We start from the raw sequence: 13,759 nt of genomic DNA, 5'->3' as shown, positions 1-13,759 counted from the left end.
CAGTATCAAATGTCATAACAACCGAAAAAACATTTTTTAAAAATCAGCAGGAGCATAAAAACAGCTTAAAACATATAGCCTGCAATCTAAAAAGCAGATCAGGCACCAAGAGAGTCTAATGGGGAAGAGCACCACACAGGCAAGAAGCCACCACTGAAAAAGCCCTGTCTCTGGTCACCACTATCCTCACATCTGAAGATAGGGGCAGAGTGCAGCACTAGGGAAGAAGACATTAAGTGACGGGCTGAATAGTTTGAGCAGATCCCTCTTCCAACCACAGTGACACAAGAAACTGCAGCTAAAGCATCCCAGTGGATTTGAGTAGTTCAGCAGCAAGAATATTTTGAATCTAGCATTTTAAAAAAATGTAATAAATCAGGACTCACATATTCCCCCACCTGTTTTGTTTCAACCAAAGCACTTCTAAGAAATGGACACAGTATTTCATGTACTTCCTAACAAACTGGAAAAACCCGCTACCAAGAAATACAAAACCTAATCCATTGCACAAACAGGTTTAGGATCGCATCTGACAATTCCACAGTGAGCAGGATCATTTAACTTTACCACAACAGTGTTAAATGACGGAAGTTGTAGGAGGATGTTGGGCACAGACTGCCATTAGAGCACCTTCGGTGTATATGTCAGCAAAGCATCCTACAAATGATAACACAATGAAGGACTGATTTGATGTGGGCATGGCTGGCCGCTTTCAACACTTCCTCCCAGCCTTTGTGGCAATGCCGCAACGCTGCTAACATGCTTTGTGTGCCCAGCAAAGGCGCCGATGTTCCAGAACGATGCTTCGCAAACTACACATTGCATTCGATGGAGAAAGAAGGAACACTAACCTGCTGAAGAATGCAGCACTGCTTACGAAGGAGATTTCATCAGCCAAATCCATCTCCTCTGAAAGCAAACTGCCCGTTACGTGGATGCTAACCCGGGGAATTCCATCTGACAGCGTAGGCTGCGGCACTGAGCGTGCCCTAGAAGATCCTTCTTGCTTCGACTTTGTGATCTAGAGAAGCAAAGTGAAAATAAAAATTTAAAAACAGATATCGAGGACACCACCTTCCCAGCTCAATTGCAGGCAGGCAGGGTGTATGTGGCTGCTTTTTAAACAACAGGGCTGTGAATTCCACAGCAAAGAATGAGTCAGCAGAATTTTCCTACCAAATGAACAAATGCACATCTCCTGCTAGAAGGCAACTGTAAAAGCTTGAACTATGACACAAGCAAGTGTCTTGTATCACACTGGAATGAAATTTTGCTTAAAAGCTGGGGATTTAAAACAAGTAGCACAATATCGTGGGAGGTTGTACTATGACTTTGTGCATGTTTTTTTTCTGAGCAATGAATTAGTGCTTAGCCAAAGGCAAGTCATATTATATTTATTATTAGTTGTTATCATTATTATTATAGTGAGCTATCTGGAGCTGAGACACTACAGAAATACCGGCACCAAATTAGAGGTGTTTCAGTTATTACATACATTGTGTTAGCAGCACAGGTATGCAACAGCTGAAAAAACACATTGCTATATTTAGACTACTGTAACAAGTTTTAATAATGTGAGACTCATATTCAGGTTGCAACTTTTAAAATGTAACGCCTTTTATGCATGAAAAAATGTTAGACACACTTTACCTGCTATGAACTAGAAATGGAAGGAGCTTATAGAAGATGGCTTGGCGGAAAGCATGTGCCCAAATCGGAGACTCCAGGGACAAGTAGGCATTCCAGAGCTCACATAGCTCAGCAGAAGTATGGTACTCACATCCACAAATTATACAGTTTTGCAGCAAATGGGGAAACCAAGATTTATGCAAGCTCTTTCCATGTCTTTGAACTGTGGACGTACTTCTCTACATGACAACTTCAGCCCACTGCTGATTTCTTGCAGGGTTGTCAAGTCGAATGTGGGGGAATAAATGCCACAAAGTGTACAGAATAATACAAAGATTGTGCATGACCATCCACGCAGTCAGTTGTGTGTCTTTCAGGTGGCAGGCCTTGGAAAACCTTTGCTTCCAGAAGCTCCTTAGCCTCCATTTACTCATGACTGGGGCTTTTTTTTTGGTAGAAAAAGCCCAGCTGGAACTCATTTGCATTTTAAGTCACACCCCCTGACATTACCATTGTTTTGCACAGGGCTTTTTGTAGGAAAAGCCCATTCAGGAACTCATTTGTATAATAGGCCACACCCACTTCCACCAAGCCAGCCGGAACTGCGTTCCTGCTAAAAAAAAAAGCCCTGCTCATGACACATTCCTAATGTCAAGCATATTTGTTGAGCATCAGTACTGTAATTCCCCTTAGTTATATATAATTATATACAGTTTTTGCTAATTTCAAACAGTGAACAAGGCAGATCTTGTCAAAGATCACTGGCCTCAATCCTTGTAAATGGGGAGGGGGTGTAGCTCACTGACAGTATCTGTTTGGATCTCAGGTTCAATCCCTCCTGTCTCTAGGTGAAAGGATCAGGCAGTAAGTGACGTGAAAGGCCTCAACCTTAGACCCAGGAGACCTGCTGCCAGCCAGGAGACAATGCTGACCTTGATAGACCAAGGTTCTGACTCAGACAGTTTCCCTATGTCTAAATGTCACTGGGTTCCTCCAAGACAATTGGCTTCCTGCTTGTCCTGGGACAGTATGCAAAGTTAAATGGTGCGTTAACTGCTCCCTTTGTTTCAATGCAGAACAAATTGTCTCCTGGAAAAGCGAACATTCCAATGAATTCCTTGCTGAGATAAATTCACAAGCAAAAGCCATGGATTACTGTTTAGTAACATCAGCCAAAATAATGCAAAACAGTGTGCAAACTTTCATAAGAACATAACAGAAGCCATGTTGGATCAGGCTAATGGCCCATCCAGTCCAACACTCTACATCACACAGTGGCCAAAAAACCAGGCCCCATCAAGAGGTCCACCAGTAGGACCAGGACACTAGAAGCCCTTCCACTGTGCCCCCCCAAGCACCAAGAATACACAGCATCACTGCCCCAGACAGAGAGTTCCAACAATACGCTGTGGCTAATAGCCACTGATGGACCTCAGCTCCATATGTTTATCCAATCCCCTCTTGAAGCTTGCTAAGCTTGTAGCTGCCACCACCTCCTGTGGCAGTGAATTCCATGTATTAATCAACCTTCGGGTGAAGAAGTTCTCCAGAGGTCTTTATCAGAATCCAAGGGGATTTGGGAGGGGGGGGGCAGGGGGCAGAGTGGAGAGAAAAAAAATTATCATGATCTTTTAATCAACATCCTATGACAAGGAACTTGCATTTGGGGGGGATTTGGGGGGGGGCAGGGGGCAGAGTGAAGAGAAAAAAAATTCTCATGATCTTTTAATCAACATCCCATGACAAGGAACTTGCATTTGCCTAGTTAGAAAACAGTGAGTTAGGGTCACTGCACACTTCATAAAACATGGCAAACATATATATTGGGAGGATCTATGCACAATTGGTATATGCAACTGATGACACTAAGAAAACCCATTTAGAGGAATAGCTTATTACTGTCAAAATGTCAACTCAGCCGCCCTGAGCCATTTTATGGGAAGGGCGGGGTATAAGTTATAGAATAAAATAAAATAAATAAAACTTGGATTGTTCTCAATCTAGATGCTGCTACTTCAGTTCCATCCTTGGGCACTGGCGGGGAGGGCGATATGGCATCCTTGCAGTGTGATAATGTGCCTATGTCACTTCCAATTTAAACTAGAAATGACATGGCACACTCTAGCATTCCATTAAAACTCTATGCTAAAACTACAGAGTTTTGTGGAATGCTAGAACATCCAGGAGATGTGCTGATGTCACTTCTGGGTGCACAGGAAATGGCATCAGTGCATCACTGGTGACATCATTATGTCTCCAGTGAAAGCCTCCACGGCTCAGTAAGTCTTCCACCCAAGAAGTCTCAACACCACCAAAAGGACTAAGGGCTATTCAGGAACCTTAACTATCAAGTACCTCTGTTTTTTGTAGACAGGATTTCTGTCAGTGATGCTCTTTTCATGGAGGCAGAAGCCAAATCTGGAACAGTATCAACTACACTCTGATCAAGCACGGTGTGAAAGAGCAACCAGCAAGGACACAACAGGAGACTGTGGTTTACACTAGCTAAGAGTTCACATTCCACACAATCTGTAGCTGCAAGTTCCCTGATTAGCAAATGAGAGAATGTGAGTATGTGGAAGCTGGTGTCCTTCAAAAGAAAGTTCTTGCAGATATGTCACATTCAGCCCTAATCAGGAGAGATTTCCTTTAGATACCAAAGCTGAATGATAAAAAGGCTGTACCACACTCACAGAGATCTGGAAGAGCTTTAACCTTCCTGCAGGGGTGGGGGAAGCTGATTAGGGAATTGTAGACTGGGAGTGAGTGTTAGATTTCACTCCTTTCCTGCCTAGTCCTTGAAACAGCTAACAATAGAAACAAGGTATTATTCAATGACATTTAGGGCCACTGGTGACTAAGCATATATATTTATTGGTTTCGAGCAGGGGTGCCAAACTGTGGCTCACACATATTGTGTGGCTCTCAAAGCCCTCACTATCCTGTTGGCTGGCTTGGAGAAGGCATTTCTCTCTTTAAATGTGGCTTGGAGAATGCATTTAAAGTTAAAGTTGCTTTCTTTCCACTTCCCCTCCTCCCCCCCTTCCTTCCTTCCTTCCTTCCTTCCTTCCTTCCTTCCTTCCTTCCTTCCTTCCTTCCTTCCTTCCTTCCTTCCTTCCTTCCTTCCTTCCTTCCTTCCTTCTCTCAGACATCCATTCTATTCTATGTGGCTCTTACATTAAGCAACTTTGGCCACCCCTGGTTTAGAGGATCAGAGACTTGGAAAGGGCCTTACAGGCATTCCAGCAGGACATTAAAACTAGAGAATGCCCAACAGAGGGTATCCTGCCTCTTCTAGAAGACCCCCACATTGGAATGTGGCTTAGTGGTACAGCATCTGCTTTGCATACAGAAGGTCCCATACAGAAGGTTTAGTCCTGGCATCTCCAATTAAATGGATCAGGCAGGAGGTGATGTGAAAGGTTTGTACCTGAGATCCTGGGCAGCTGCTGCCAGTCAGTGTGGATACTACTGACGTCAACAGGCCAATGGTCTGACTCAGTAGCCCTGTTCACAAACTACATAAACATATGTACAGCCTGTGGTACAGTGTGCACGTAATTTGTCCATATACATGTGTTAAGTGATTTTCGTGTAACATTCAGCACATTAACAGCTAAAAAAACCTGCACATTTATCCAGGCACTGGTCCCTGGTTTCAGTTGGCAAGTGAATGCACATCAGTTGTTCCTTACAAACAAATGCATGAATGCGTTTGCTGTAACATGTAGATATGGCTGGTAGAAAGAAGCTTCGTGTGTTTTCTGAGGAACAGCCCACTCACCCCTAGCTAACACAGACTTCTAATGAATATATCATGGCACTTAATGATATTTTGTACATTTCTTTAGCATGTCCCAAACACTTCAGATAAATTATCTTGTTGTAGTCCCTACAACACTCCTATAAGGTAAGTCAGAATTATTATTGCATACTGGAGATAGCGAAAGGGACAGGCTAAGGTTAAGAGAGAGAGGGGCTTGCTTTCAGCCCTCCACCAAGCAAATTCAGAGATAGATCTCAAACCAAGGACTTTCTGATTTGCAGCTCCCTCTTTTATAGACTCTATGCAAGTTCAGAGCTGTGTCTCTGCACAAGACCTACATCCTTTGAAAAACAGTTGAGAAAAGAAAAGTAAATCAACAAGTGTTCTCTTGGGGCAGAAGGAAATGTGCTCCACACCAAGGTGAGTCACAGGACAAATCAGGTTTTTTAAAGTGATGTAAGCAAAAGATAGGTAAGGTGATATGTAAAAGCACCAATAAACAAAAAGACCAGTTTGAATAACAAGGACAGGCAAAAGGCCCTTGCCAATGCTGCAAACCATTCAGCCTTCAAGCCCCAGTTCCTTGATGGAATTGATGGGTTACTGCCAGAAATATTTACTGAAACCGCTGGAGCAGGCTGTGGGCCATTCTGTAACCTAATGTGCACATACTTAGAAATGACCAGTTTGCAGGCGTGTAACATATTGGATTTCTTTCTCCAGATGCTTTGCAGAGCCTAATCTGGAGAATGGATGCATGTGTGAAGCTCCCTTATCCTGATTCAGACTCTCTAGATAGGTGGAAAGTACTGTCAAGTCACAGATGACTTAGGGCAACTCTGTAAGGTTTTCAGGGCCAGAGATGTTCAGAGGTAGTTTGCCATTGCTGGCCTCTGTGGTAGTGACCTTGGACTTCCTTGGTGGACTCCCATCCAAATGCTAACCAGGGCCAACTCAGCGTTCCCACTAAACTGTGCTTGTGAGCGGCCTCTCATTAACACAGGAAGCTCCACTCAACAGCAATCTGCCCCTTTCCCTTTTTAAGATTACAACAGTTATATTCTGCTCAGGATGTGAACTGCTCCGCTCAGTGTGTGTGTGTGGGGAAATTAGATGGCACAGGTCTTTTTTGGTAGCAGGAACTCCTTTGCATATTAGGCCACACACCCCTGATGTAGCCAATCCTCCAAGAACGTACAGTAGGCCCTGTAAAAAGAGCCCTGTAAGCTCTTGGAGGATTGGCTATATCAGGGGTGTGTGGCCTAATATGCAAAGAAATTCCTGCCACAAAAAAAGCCCTGAGAGGCAACATTGCCTGACCTTGTTTAGCTTCTGAGAGCTGATGAGATCAGGATAGCTTGGCCCATCTAGCTCAGTCTTATGTGCTCTGACAGGTACATGTCTTCAGGTACGTGTCTTTCCAGTCCTACTATCCAAGATCATTTTAACTGAAGTGCTTTAACCTGGGACCTTATACACGCAAAATAGTTGTTCTAACAGAACTATGGCCTCACCCTAAATCATTTTAAAGGTACTGCCTTCTGTCTTCTAGTTGCATAACCTTGCTGAGATATGAACTCAGGATTTCTACACCCAAAGTGAGAATCATGCCTCAATAAATATTAAGAGGAAATGATGACAAGGGATACCCTTATGACCAGTTTCTTGCTGTTTCCTGTACACCGCTGCTGCTCTTCTCCAAATCTCCCATTACAAGATAAAGCATAAGATGGACCTAAATATATTTTGAGTAATACTGCTTTCTTTTTTCACAGTTCATTTCTCTGTCCTGTGTCTAGCGCCTTTCAACTTCTTAGAGTTTTCCTGAGTCCTAGAAGTTTGAGAGAAGGATAAAAAGCTCTCTACTTTATCCATTCATTTATTATTTTACTTCATTTATACCCTGCCTTTCTGTGCAAGGGGGAACCCAAAGCAGCTTACATTGTTCTCCTCTTCTCTATTATATCACAACAACCCTGTGAGGTAAGCTAGGCTAAGCACTTGTGACTGACCCATGATCACCCCACCCTCTTCCACAGCAAAGCGGGGAATCAAAGCTGGGATTCCCAGCTCCTAATATGACATTCCTACCCTTACACCACCCTCTCTCCATGCCCTGTCCCCTTTTAGTCTATTATCCTCTAAAACCGAAAAGACACACACTCTACAGCCTTTCATTGTACAGAAGATGCTCCAACAACATGTTGATCATTCTGGTTGCCCTCTACTGCACTTCTTCTAGCTTTTGGACAGGAGGCCACTCCCTTGGCAGACAGACAGCTAAGTGAGAGATTTATCTAAACTGCTGCTGCTTGATGGAGCAAGGTCTCCTCGAGTTTCAACTGCCTCTGTAAAAGTTTATATAAACCTGAGTGGCTGTCCTGGCTTGAACTGTTCTGTTAGTGGCACTCTATCTGTCTGTCAGTCGGTTGTAATAAATAAATACATAATTTGTACCCCACCCTACCTATCCCACAAGGGGCTCAGGGTGGGTAACAATATATAGGACTTACTTTTAGGTACAGGCCCTTAAGTAAAACCCTCAAATCTAACCACCACAGACATATCCAGATATTCCACCAATTCATGTGAGATTCCAAGTATCGTGCACCTTCAGTTGCAAATCTATGGAATTGCCAGTCCCAAGAAGTGGTTGATCACAATGTTGGTAGTGAACTAAAAACCCTGCCTTCTGTATCCTGGCTGCAGCAGACATTTTAAACGGGTTGAAGGTTTATTGTTCTATAAATTTCTCCCAAGCTTTTAGGCACCATTCCAGATGAGGTGTTAATACACGGGCCATTCTGGGCAGAACAGGAATCCAAGAATCAATGCTAAGCTATCTCTTGTCCATTAGCAGGCCCCCCTGAGGAGATATTTTGGCCAACAAGAAAGCTAAGATGCATGAACCCAACCCACCACACACCCAGCTGCCAGTTACTGCCTTGGCTGCTGAGAGGCCTCTGGGAATTCTCACTGGAAAATTCCAGCTTTCGCAAGGGCTCTGAGGTAAAAAATAAACCAGGCATCAAAGCTAGCGTGACTTTGGGTGCTTTCACACACGCTAAATAACACATTTTCAATCCAATTCCAAAAACCGTTAATGACAGCAATAACTTCAAAGAAAAAAATAAAACAGTATAAGAACAGCACTTTATAGTGCTAATAATGATAATATAGTAAAATACAGCACAGTGATCTTAGATATTAAAGTAATTAGAATGATCCAATAGGAGAAACTTAACAACTGGGGGCGCTTAGTTAAACAGTTTACACTTTCAGTGTACTTGGCAATTGGATTCCACTGTGTGAAATGGCAAAATCCACTTGCAAACCATCGCCACAGTGAATCGAGACTGCATTATTTAGCACGTGTGAAAGTTAAATCAATCTATCTTACTTTTTAAAAAAGACTTGGACAATCTTTGATAATGATTAAGGTCTTTAAAATAAGAATATAACTTTTGTGTTTTTTTTCTTTTTAACAGTTAAGGGTACCTTTAATATTTGCTTTCTTTAAGTAAATAACACTGGCGGGGGTCAAGTAACGGGGGGAGGGGTTGGGGGAAAAGTAAGATATGGGGTGGAAAGTTTTTTCTTTTATTTTAAGCTTTTATAAGTTGTAGATATAGTTTTGCTACCATATGTTACTAATAAAATTGTTTATTATAAAAAAGGCCTGTTAGTGAGGAAGCAGCCATTCTAGGTTATGGGTGCCAAATTTGGGAGTGGTGTTTGGGAAAGATGGAGTTTGGGACAGGAGTTCAGCAGAGATATAATGCTATGGCTTACCCTCCAAAGCTGCCATTTTCTCCAGGCCAACTGATCTTTATATCCTGGAGATCAATTATAATTCTGGGAGAAGTCCAACCCTCATCTGTAAACTGGCAATCTGATTCCAGGTAGCTGTCAACTGGTGAAAGAGACAGCACTCTTTCACCAGTTGACAGTTAAAATGTGAGCGACATACATATTACTCCATTGTTGGGGAGGGGAAGGGCTCTTTCCATAGCAAGTGCTTCCACTGCAGAAGGACACAAAGCAGTTCCTCCCGATCCCCCCTCCCCCAAATTACATTTTCACAACAATCTCACCACAATGCTTTGGCACTGGAAGAATATTTATTATCTTACCCATCCAGCTTGTTCCGATGACAGACAGACCCTCTGCAGTTTGTGAATTGTGTTTGTATGCTAAAAGCAAATCCACAGCTTCAAAGAGTGCTAGGCACCCCCATGTCTATATTATGCTAAGACCCTTTCAAATGTTTTTAAAAAAATGTAAAGTACCTTTATGGGTTTTTCAAATAATTGTACTGCTCCAGCTGGAGCACTTATAGTCTTTCAAATTTTGAAACAACCCAGCCTGGTTAACACTAGTGAACATCTACTCTCTCCTCCACAGCTTTGCTATCCTCTTGTGAATAGTGTTTTCTTTAAGATTTAGGCTACTTCCCGTGCCACCCCCCCCAGTGCTAGAAAACACATGGGTCTTCTTGAAAAACAACTAAATAGCAATTAAACAACTAAATAGCAATTATTCACACATACCCCATACATACCCTGAACAACACAGAATAATTTTTTTCTTATCTGCAAGGACACTGACTGACAAATCTATTAAATGTTTGTTCTAATGGGGAAAGTATCTACAGAAAATTTTTTAAAGAGAATATCTGAAAGCTCATTAAAAATTCACTTGTTGCTTAAAGTGTCCTAAGGCCAATTTGAATCTCAGGGATAATGTTATTTTCGCTCTCATTGGAAAAAGAGATCAGAGGAAAACAAAATTAACAGGTGTCTTTCTTGACCTCTTCTGTAGCTGCTGCCTAGACAACCTTATTTACACAGAGAAAGTTATTAGCAGATTGCAAAGGTCATCATGGGCCACGAGGTTCCTAAAATTCATTTCGAAGTGGAAGCCAGTATCTCATTTTTCACCTTTTTGCCAATTCAACAGTCATGAACATCAGCAAGGAATTAATAACCAAGACAAACAGCCAGTCCTGGGCACTTATGCAGAATGTTGTTGGGGTGCTATAAATATGGAAACATTTTGATAGTTAATTTATTTTTGCTCCCTCAACTAACAGCTTTGCCAAAATGAAAAAATGCATCACTGAAATCCAGTGATGTATGTCCAAAAGGCGAGAATACACTGTTTGGAAACCTGTTCCTTCTCCATTTATGGTGTTCACATCCCACAACATAGAATTACAGGCTATTGAAAGAATCTGGGTGCCTACTTGACATAATTGGCATTGTTACACAGGGCACGATAAATCGTGCAGGTCTTCTGAGGCGCGCAGACAGTTCACATAAACACCACTGATTTCTGCTTCTCTTCAGCCTGAAGGGGCTGGGAATCAGAAAATGAGAGAGGACGGCCTACAACTGCCCAATTAAGTCCATGCTGTTGACTCAGTCTGTTTTCACTCCCCATCCAAACACAGTAAGGTTGCCAAGTCCTACCTTGGTCTTGGTGGGGAACTTTGTGTGCGCAATGTGCCTGATACAATGACATCACCTGGAAGTGTCATCATCGTGCCAGGCACATTGCACCAAGGATGTTCTAGGATATGGGTAAAAACTCTATGGTATCACTTCTGGGTGATGTCATTGTGTTGGGCTCATAACGTGCCGACGGAGCTCTTTGAGGGCGGGGATCCCCCCACCAGCCAGCTCCGTGCCAGCAGGTTGGAGGTCCCTAAATCAGAGAAACACCCATCCCCGGCGGGAGCTTAGTAGCCCTAGAACATGAGCTTGAGGTGTCAGTGATGAATCTGTATATTTTCCCTCAGAAAACAACTGCAGTTTTAAAATACCCCATGATCGCTCTCTCTCTCTGCAGAGGAACATTCAATCATAGAAGCTTGGTGCTTATAATATGAAACAGTGTAGGTTTACCAGCAAAGGTATACCAGTATAGGTCTACCACCTTAATGAAATCAAGGGCAGACTTATTACAGTAAATGTTGAACTTGTCCAGTAAAGCTGACTGGCAGCATAGGTTCAGGAACAACAAAAGAAAGCACATCTTCACACACTGTGCAATCAACTGGAATTCACCACCTACAGGGAGATGACTACTAAAAGGAATAAAACGTATTAGGCTTGCCAATCCCCAGTTGGGGGCAGGGGATCCCCAGTTTGGAGGCCCTCCCCCTACTTCAGGGTTATCAGAAAGTAGGGGGGAGGAGGGAAATGTCTGCCGGGCACTCCGTTATTTCCTATGGAGACCAATTCCCATAGAGTATAATAGATAATTGATCTGTGGGTATCTGGGGCTCTCGAGGGGCTGTTTTTTGAGGTAGAGGCACCAAATTTTCAGCATAGCATCTGGTGCCTCTCCTCAAAAAACTCCAGTTTCAAAAAGATTGGACAAGCAGGTCCAATTCTATGAGCCCTCAAAAAGGTGCCCCTAGCCTCCATTATTTCCAGTGGAAAGAAGGAACATAAAAGGAGCACCGTCTCTTTAAATGTAATAACCAGAACTCCTTTCAGAGTTCAATCATGCTTGTCACACCCTTGCTCCACCCCCAAAGCCTCTAGAGACATTTCCTGAGTTGGTGCTGGCAACCCTAAAACATATCCACAGACTGTCATGAACTATTAGCCAGGACAGCTAAACAGAATCTTTTTGTGCAGAGGCAGTATACCTCTGACTATTGTATTTAGACACTGTGAGATTAGGAATGGTGAACTTCCGAGATCATTTGCTATTCACTGTCAAATAAGGAACTCGGTTCTAGGTGAACCTTAGTACAATCCAGAAAGGCAGTTCTTGTGTTCCAAACAAGCAAGTCTTCGTTAACTTCTAGATCTAGAGGATGACAGTCATTCAGAAAACAGATGGTTCTGAAAACAGACTCTGTCTGTTCTCAATGTCTGTAAGAGATGCTGACATGTCCCAGTCTCCACATGTCTGAGCAGCTTTTCCAAGGCAGTGTAGGCCTCTACAGAGAGGGGTGAGCAGGAATGTCTCAACCAACCCACACGTCTGAAGCCAGCCAAAACAACAGCATTCTGTGGGCTACTCAGAGATAAATGTCTCGACATTTGACTTGCCCCTCAAGGCACAGGGCCAGATTCCTCATGTGAGGCCTTCGTACATCTTCAGTTCTTCACTATTTTAAAATGAGAATTCACTTATGATTCTGAATAATGAGTTGCTGTAAAGCTAGAGAACTGGATGGGTAAATCATCTAGCCATATTTGATACATACACACAAAAATCAATCAGAAATATTTTACGAACAACTATTCCTGAAATGAATAGTGTCTACACTGAAATGAGGAACCAGAACACAGTTAAGAGAAAGAATCATGGGGTTGGATCCCATAAGTCTGTTCTGCTAACATCAGTCTCTCTTCTGCTATAGGTCCTCTTATGCCAAGGGACCTATACTGGAGAAACACACCACCTTTAACAGAAATGCTCTATGGAACCCAACCCATTAAACTTAGGAGTTAGATTTAATAATTTCTCTGTCTTCAGCATGGGTGAGCTGAAAAAGAAACGAGTACATTTTGAGCAGACACCATTATTTGTTGCATATGCCAGCAGTGATTTAATCACAGACAGCACTTTAAATACCTTGTAGTAATATGCAGTAAAAACATGTCATAAACATGTAGCAAAATGTACACAGCAGGGCTCCCCAGCCTTCTTCAACCTGTGGCACCTTTGGGAATTTTGGGAACAAGTACTGGGCAGTGCAATAAAATGGTTGCCATCGGAACTGGGTCCAGCCACAAAAATCTGGGAGGTTCTACAAAGTGTTAGGAGGTTTCAAGCCAAGATTCCTCCTATAATGAATGATAATAATTAAGTGCTGTCAAGTCAGACTGATTTATGGCAATCCTTCATGGGGTTTTCAAGAAAAGAGACAAACACATGTGGTTTGCCGTTGCTTTCCTCTGCATGGCAACCCCTGGGTTGAGCCAGTTTGGTGTAGTGGTTAAGTGTGTGGACTCTTATCTGAAAGAACCGGGTTTGATTCCCCTCTCCTCCACTTGCACCTGCTAGCATGGCCTTGGGTCAGCCATAGGTCTGGCAGAGGTTGGCCTTGAAAGGGCAGCTGCTGTGAGAGCTCTCTCCAGCCCCACTCACAGGGTGTCTGTTGTGGGGGAGGAAGGTAAAGGAGATTGTGAGCCGCTCTGAGACTCTTCGGCGTGGAGGGCGGGATATAAATCCAATATCTTCTTAATCTTCTTCTTCTTCTTGATGCTCCCATCCAAACAGCAACTGTGGCCAACCCTTCTTAGCTTCCCAACTCTCACAAGCTCGGGCTACTTCGGACTGTTCAGGCTGCTATGTCTCTACAGATGATACCTCCACAGCTCTTCTGAAGCACTTTCTACT

The 13,759-nt window shown here is 43.0% G+C and overlaps 1 protein-coding gene across 2 annotated transcripts in view; it reads right to left on the bottom strand.

The window, feature by feature from the left end:
* FAM13A (family with sequence similarity 13 member A) overlaps positions 1-13,759 on the bottom strand; it is a 220,659-nt gene that overhangs the window by 128,317 nt on the left and 78,583 nt on the right. For both annotated transcript variants that reach the window (XM_060247061.1, XM_060247062.1), the window contains one exon: positions 852-1,021. In XM_060247061.1, the coding sequence (XP_060103044.1) occupies positions 852-1,021 (170 nt within the window). The remainder of the gene's footprint in view (positions 1-851; positions 1,022-13,759) is intronic.

Source organism: Heteronotia binoei, chromosome 9, assembly GCF_032191835.1.
Source record: "Heteronotia binoei isolate CCM8104 ecotype False Entrance Well chromosome 9, APGP_CSIRO_Hbin_v1, whole genome shotgun sequence".
NCBI lineage: Eukaryota > Metazoa > Chordata > Lepidosauria > Squamata > Gekkonidae > Heteronotia > Heteronotia binoei.
Note: the sequence above shows the minus strand (reverse complement) of the source record. Positions and strands in the feature narration are given on the sequence as shown.